Source organism: Belonocnema kinseyi, chromosome 8, assembly GCF_010883055.1.
Source record: "Belonocnema kinseyi isolate 2016_QV_RU_SX_M_011 chromosome 8, B_treatae_v1, whole genome shotgun sequence".
Taxonomy (NCBI): Eukaryota; Metazoa; Arthropoda; class Insecta; order Hymenoptera; family Cynipidae; genus Belonocnema; species Belonocnema kinseyi.
The window spans coordinates 10,703,344-10,710,845 of NC_046664.1; the positions used below are offsets into that span (position 1 = coordinate 10,703,344).

A 7,502-nucleotide genomic window follows, 5' to 3' on the forward strand; every position below is an offset into this window, starting at 1 on the left:
GGATTTTCCCCTCCCAGTCTGAAATACCAATGATTTGCCTTTGGTAAAGATGGCGACACTGGAAAATGGCGGAAACGTTATTTGGGCGGGAAAACCTACCATGTGACAGTCGACACTCGGCAGCACGCCTGATCGGTTAATCTTACCAGTGTCCATTTTTAGCTTCTTTTGGAAATGTTTATTGAAAATTAACTTAATTTAAACGTGTGTTTTATATTTCTGACTAAAAATGGAGAATATATCGGAAGCTTCTGTGATTCAGTCTAATAACCCGAGTCCGGTACTCGACATCACAGAAGATTCGGGCTTTTCCAGCATTTCGGGATCCAATACAGGTTTGTTTCTTATTCTTTCTAACAAAGGGTCGAGCCTTTATACTATAACGGTCATAATCAACCGTTGCAATTATGATAATTTTATTTCATTATTTCTTAGCTGATATTAAAAAAACGATTTTTGAAAATTATCGATAACTTCATGGTAACCAGTTAAAAATTTAGTTTTGTTTTTTTATTGCTATACTACGATGTACGAGGCCTGCCAAGCTAAAACGTTTTAGAATTCATTAAAATAAAAATAATGTATCATGCATCAATTGCTTATGCAAGTTTTCCGCTTTTATCAATTTATTTCGAACTTGACGAATATCATCCGAAAAGCTGAAATTTGAATTAGACTTGACTTATAACCTTAGTACATATTTTGTTTATTTCTCAAAAACACAGTGTGTCTACCCTACCTGGAAAAACCTGAAATGTCAGAGATTTTTTTTTTAAAGTCAAGAAATTTTTTCCCGAGAGTGCTTAATATTGTTTTTTGCAATATGTAATTCATTATTTATAAATGTATATTTTCATTACTTTATTTAACTATTTTTCAAAAATTAGTGGTTTCCAAGGTTTTATTGGAAAATTCATCTCTGGTTAAAATTTAATTTTTTTATTTGAAAATTTATGTATTTTATTCAAAAATTCGTCTTTTTTGTAAAAATTAATCTTCTTGGTTAAAAATTCCTGTTTCCTTGTTTTTTTTTAAATTTCTTTTTTCTGAAAATTTAACTACTAATCCAATTAAACATTCCATCATTGTAGTCAAAAATTAATCTCTTTTGTTGGCCATTAATTTTTTTTTTGACTGAATTTAATTTTGTGGTTGGCAAAAATATATTTTTTGATTGAAAATTTATGTCTTTTGTTCAAAATTCTTCTTTTTCGGTAGAATCTAATCCTCTTGGTTAAGATTTTTTTTAAAAATTAGTTGTTTTATTTTCCTAATTTTTTAAAATGTAACTACTATTTCTAATTGAATATTCCACCAATTTAGGTAAAAATTATTCCCTTTGGCGAAACACCAATTTTCTTCTACCAAAAATTTTTAAATTCAATTTTTTGTTGTCAAATAATCTTTTTTAATTGAAACTTCGTTTTTTTTCTGGTCGAAATTTAATCTTCTTGTTTAGAAATTTAATGATTCTTTTGAATATTCATCATTTTAGTGGTTGTAAATTAATCTCTTTGGTTTAAAATTCCATTATGTGAGTTCAAGATTCATAATTTTAGTTGCAAATTCATCAGTTTTTTGTCTTCTTAAAAATTAGTTTTTTTTTTTTACATGAAATGTAACAATTCCAAATTTCTAATTGAATACCGTTTTAGTTAAAAATTCATTTGTATGATTGAAAATTAATGGTTTTAAATGAAAATTTAACTACTCAATTTTATGTTGACAATTTATCTTTTATAGCTAAAAATTAAATTGTTAAGTTGGAAATTCCTTTATTTGATTAAAGTTTTGTTTTGTAATTTATTTATTTTAGTTAAAAATTAATCTCTATGAAGGGAAATTAATGTTTTTTAACTAAAAATTTAACAATTCATTTTTGGTAGAAAATAATTTTTTTCTAACTGAAAATACTATTCCAGTTGAATATTTCAGAATTTTAGTTAAATTTTTTTTTACTGACTAAACAAAAATTTAATTATTCAATTTTTGGTTGAAAATTGATATTTTTATTCGAAAACTCGTTTTTTTTTTAGTTGAACATTGATTTTCTTAAGTTAAAACTTAATTCTATTTAAGTTTTGATCGGCAGTTCATCTTTTCAGTACAATTTTTTTTTTAAGTATTTCAGATGAAGATTTATTATTTTAGTTCAAAACTCATTTTTTTTTTAATTCAACTATTCCAGTTGATGATACATTACTTTAATTGAAAATTCATCAGTTAAGATGAAATTAAATTTTTAAAAAATTTAAAATGCAATAATTTCGTTTTCTGTTGAAAATTAATTTTTTTCTAGTTCGAAATTCAACTATTTCGTTAAAATTCATGTATCTTGTTGAAAAATTGATTTTTTTTTGTCAGAAAATTAATCTTTCTGGTTAGAAATTCAAGTATTTCATTTAAATATTCATAATTTTAGTTAGAAATCCATCTGTTTGGTTTAAAATTCCACTATTCCAATCGAAGATTCCTAATTTTATTTGAAAATTCATTTAATTTTCAATGTTTACTTGAAATTCTGTAATTTTGAACGGAGAAAATGACAGTGATTTTTGTTTGTTTTTTGACAGAGATTACATGTTTTATTAAAAAAAAAAAAAACTATCCAGTAGTTTTGGATAGTAAGTGATACGCTACTTATTAATAATATATTTATCGTGTTTAAGATTTCTATGATTTCAATTCAAAATTATGGATTTGATGGTGCTATTCTAAACCAAATTAATGTGAGGCCTTGAAACTTAAGGTTTTTCTTAAATTAATTTTTAGATTAATACTTGGAGGTTTCAAATTAAAAATTTAATAATATTTTAGTTTCAAGTTCATATAATTATTTAAAATGACAATACCATTTCTCTAATAAATATTTTTAATTTCATATTGGAAGCCTTGATAGTTAGTTTTGAATTGGATAATTTTAGATGTAAATACAAAGCAATTTCAAACTGCAAAGCTTATAATTGTATATTTTCAAAAAATGGATTCATTTCACAGCAATCTTGTTTTATTGTTATTATTATTATTTCTTTTAATTTTCAATGTAATATCTTAAAATGTTCCAATTATAATTTCATTATCTAATAACAATTTAAAATTCTAGAATTTCAGAAGCTTTGACTTTAAATGATTCGATTTAGTTTTCAATTTTTAATTATTTAATTTTGAACGCTTTTAAGCATAAATAATACATTTTCAATTCCTTTGATTTTTAAATGACGTAATCCTAGAATATTCAATTTTTCAGAGTTTGACATTGTCCTTTTTTCTAATTTTTTTAATTGAAATAATTCAATTTCATGATTCTTCAATTTAAAATAAAATTGTTTACTTTGCAGTGCTTCGATTTAGAACTTATACAATTTAATTCCCTTTTCTGATTAAATTGTCAAAAATCGTTCAATAATCTTCTGTTTAATTTCAGAAGTCTTCAATGCGATATTATTAATTATTGTTAAAAAAATTTAAACATAATATTAAGAATTGGTGTAATAATTGATTTATAAATATTCATATTTTTTATGTCAGGAAATAAAAATCCAGAAGCGTGAACTCGTGATTTGCGCGCGCGTAATTACTGCTAGTCTGTAATAAAATGCGTTTTTCTTTTCCAGGCACAAAAATTGTGCTTCACAAAGAGAATTCATTTATTTTTTTAACCGGGGAAATCACAAAATATTTACTAAAAACTGTGTTTTTCGAAGAGAGTCAATATTTTCTAAACCAGGAAAAGTAAGATATGCTGATTTCGAACAATTCTAAATTCAAAACTATTAAGATTTGACAATTTAATATTGAAAACTAAATTGAATCATTCAAAGACAAAGCCTCTGAAATTCTAGAATTTTAAATTGTTATTAATTAACGAACTTATAATTTGACATTAAAGCTAATTAGACAAACTTTTATAAAATCAAATAATTAATTGAATTATTGTGATCATAAAATTAAAAAAAAAATTTAATTTAAATCTTTGAAAACTAATAATTTTAAATTGCTTATTAAACTTTCCAAAATTCAACCAATGAAATTTTAGTTGTAAAATTACAACTCATGTAAGGAAAAAATTTTAAATTGAACTATTATTCATTGTTGAAATTTTCCAATAAAATATTTTTCAATCTGAAATGATTTATTTGCTTAAACCTTCATATAAAAATTGGAGAATTTTAAGATATTACATTAAAAATTAAAAGAAATAATAATAATAAAAGAAGATTGCTGTGAAATGAATCCATGTTTAGAAAATATACAATTATAAGTGCATTCAAAGCCATAATTTCTAATTGAAAGTATAGAAATCCTAAAGACGATAAATTTATTATTAATAAGTAGAATATCACGTACTATTCACAGAGTAAAACTTTGAAAATTAAACGAATTTTCAAATAAAATTATGAATCTTCGACTTGAATAGTGGAATTTTAAACGAAACAGGTGGATTTCTAACTAAAATTATGAATATTTAAATGAATTACTTTAATTTCTAATCAAAAAGATTAATTTTCTGACGAAAAATACAATTTTTCAACACGATACATGAATTTTAACGAAATAGTTGAATTTTGAACTAAAAAAAAAAAAATTTTTAACAGAAAATGAAATGGTTGCATTTTTAATTTAAAACAATTTAATTTCATCTTAATTGATGAATTTGCAATTAAAGTGATAATCATCAACTGGAATAGTTGAATTAAAAAAAAAATGAGTTAACTAAAACAATGAATCTTTATATGAAGTACTTAAGAAAAATAATTTATACTGATTCAGTCAACAACACAAAAATTTAACTAAAGTTATGGAATATTCAACTGGAATAGTATTTGCATTTTTAGTTAAAAAACATTAATGTCCAACCAAACAGATTAATTTTTTACTAAAACGGTATTCAATTAGAAGTTTGGAATAGTTACATTTGATGTAAAAAAAAAACTAATTTTTAACAAGAAAAAAACTGATGAATTTTCAACTAAAATTATGAATCTTGAACTCTCGCATAGTGGAATTTTAAACCAAAGAGATTAATTTACAACCACTAAAATGATGAATCTTCAATAGAATAATTAAATTTCTAAACAAGAAGATTAATTTCTACCAGAAAAAAACGACGTTTCAATTAAAAAAGATTATTTGAAAACCAAAAATTGAATTGTTAAATTTTTGGTTGAAAACATTGTTGTTCCGCCTAAGGGAATAATTTTGATCTAAACTGGTGGAATATTCAATTAGAAATAGTAATTAGATTTTTTAAAAAATTAGGAAAAAAAAAATAACTAATTTGCAAATAAAAAAATGAATTCTTGACTAAGAAGATTAGATTCTGCTGAAAAAGAAGAATTTTGAACAAAAGACATGAATTTTCAATTAAAAAATATATTTTTGCCAACCACAAAATTAAATTCAGTAAAAAATAATGACCAACAAAAGAGATTAATTTTTGACTAAAATGATGGAATATTCAATTGGATAAGTTGTTAAATTTTCAGAAAAAAAGAAATTAAAACCAAAAAAAAATATCAAGGAAACGCAGGAATTTTCAACCAGGAAGATTAATTTCTACCAACAAAATATGAATTGTTAATATTTTCCAGATTTCACAGATGGTAAACTGGTCGATTTAGTACCGATCTCAGAAGAAGATGAAATTGCTCGTGCTCTTTTGGAAAAGGAAGCAAGGAAGTTAGAAAGGAAGCGAAAGCGAGAGGAAGAAGTAGCTTTAAAGCAGATTGCTGATCAAGAATATGATCGTGAACTTCAAGAACATCGCTACAAAAGTTTGATGCATCTTCTTGATCAAAGCCAGTTTTATTCCAATTTCATCATGAAGAAGATTGATGATACTGCAGATCCAAAGTTGGAAGGCGCAAAAAAAAGTGGCAGGCCTAAAGCAAATGGAAACTTGCTGGTTTCACAGCAAAAATCTAAAAAGGGAGCTGCTAAAACCAAGAAAGAAGATTTGCGAGAATACGTTTCTGATGATGTAAGTCAACATTATTCATTAATTAGTTCGACCTAATATTCATTTACCTCTTTTCGCCCTTTTTAAAGAACTAGTTTTTCCCCCTGTTTTCAAAAAACTTCCACTTTTTCTCATTTTTTTCCCGCGCCCAACAAGAAAATCCAACTCTTTGTGGTTGAAAGTTAATTCTTTTTGATTGAAAATTCTGTTATTACTTTCCTTGGTTCTGAATTTATCTATTTATTCAATTTATGATTTATTAACATTTAACTATTTTAATGAAAATACGTTTTTTTTGTTGTTGTAAAAAATTAGATTTTTAACAGAAAATTTAACCATTCTATTTTTGGCTGAAAATGCATACTTTTGGATGAAAATTCAACTAGGTTAAAAATTGATATATTTTTATTTAGAAATTAAGCTAATTGTTTAAAATTTTATGCACTTTATGAAAAACACGGCTTTTATTGTAGAAAATTAATTCTTGTCCCTGAAAATACATCTTTTTGGTATAAAATTCAATTCTTCCAGTTGAAAATTTGAATTTCCATTTTTGGTTGAAAATTGAGCTTTTCTTGTTCAAAATTGAACAATTTGGATGAAAAATGGTATTTTTTCATTAAAAATTCAATTATTTCGTTGAAAATCGGCATATTTGGTTGAAAAATGGATTTTTTTTGTAGAAAATTATCCTTTTTTTTTTTAAAGATAATCTCCTTGCTTAAAAATTGAATTATATTCCAGTTAAACATTTATGATTTTATTTGAAATTAATCTTTTTGGTTGGAAATAAAATAACTTGATTGAAAGTTCAACTTTTTTTCAACGACTGTTTATTTGGTTGAAAATTGAAGATCAAACGAAGTTACAAGTGAAGTTCGATCATAATTATCCGAGTTCCTTGTTCTTCAGAGATTAAATATATATAGTACGGTCCTCGGACACCAGATGGCGCCACTTTTCAGAGTATCTCGCAACTAAAAATGAAACCTATATATCTCTTGTCGTGCAGGTTCGGTGAGTCATTAAAGTTCAGAGTCAAGGGCACGTTGAGTGTAAAATGGGTGGGATATTACTTATTACGAGGGTAGTTCAATAAGTCCTTAGAATGAAGTATAAAAACAATTTTTTTTGGGTAAATTTTTTTTTATTTTTCAACATAATCTCTTTGGAGCTCTATACACTTGGTCAATCGCTTTCAAGTTTTTTTAATCCTTCAGAAAAGTGCGTTTTCGGAAGTTCCTCAAAATAAGCACTTACAGAGGCAATGACGTCTTCGTTGTCTGGAAATCTCTGTCCACCGAGCCATTTTTTCAAGTTTGGAAATAAGAAAAAGTCACTGCGGGCTAAATCTGGTGAATACGGTGGGTGTTCGATCAATTCGAATTTTAGTTCTTCAATTTTAGCCATTGAAACGAAGCATGTGTGAACTCGGGCGTATTCGTGATAAAAGAGAATTTTTTTTCTCGCCAAATGTGGTCGTTTTTTTTAAATTTCTTCTTTCAGCTGCTCTAATAATGATGCATAATATTCACCAGTGATT

At 25.4% G+C, this 7,502-nt stretch overlaps 1 protein-coding gene across 1 annotated transcript in view; it reads left to right on the forward strand.

Annotated features, from left to right (window-relative positions):
- The first annotated feature begins 105 nt into the window (after nucleotides 1-105).
- Nucleotides 106-7,502, forward strand: part of LOC117177838 (lymphoid-specific helicase-like) — a 40,582-nt gene continuing 33,185 nt past the window's right edge. The window contains exons 1-2 of the mRNA XM_033368823.1: nucleotides 106-335; nucleotides 5,592-5,980. Coding sequence (XP_033224714.1) covers nucleotides 230-335; nucleotides 5,592-5,980 — 495 coding nt within the window. The 5' untranslated portion in view covers nucleotides 106-229. The remainder of the gene's footprint in view (nucleotides 336-5,591; nucleotides 5,981-7,502) is intronic.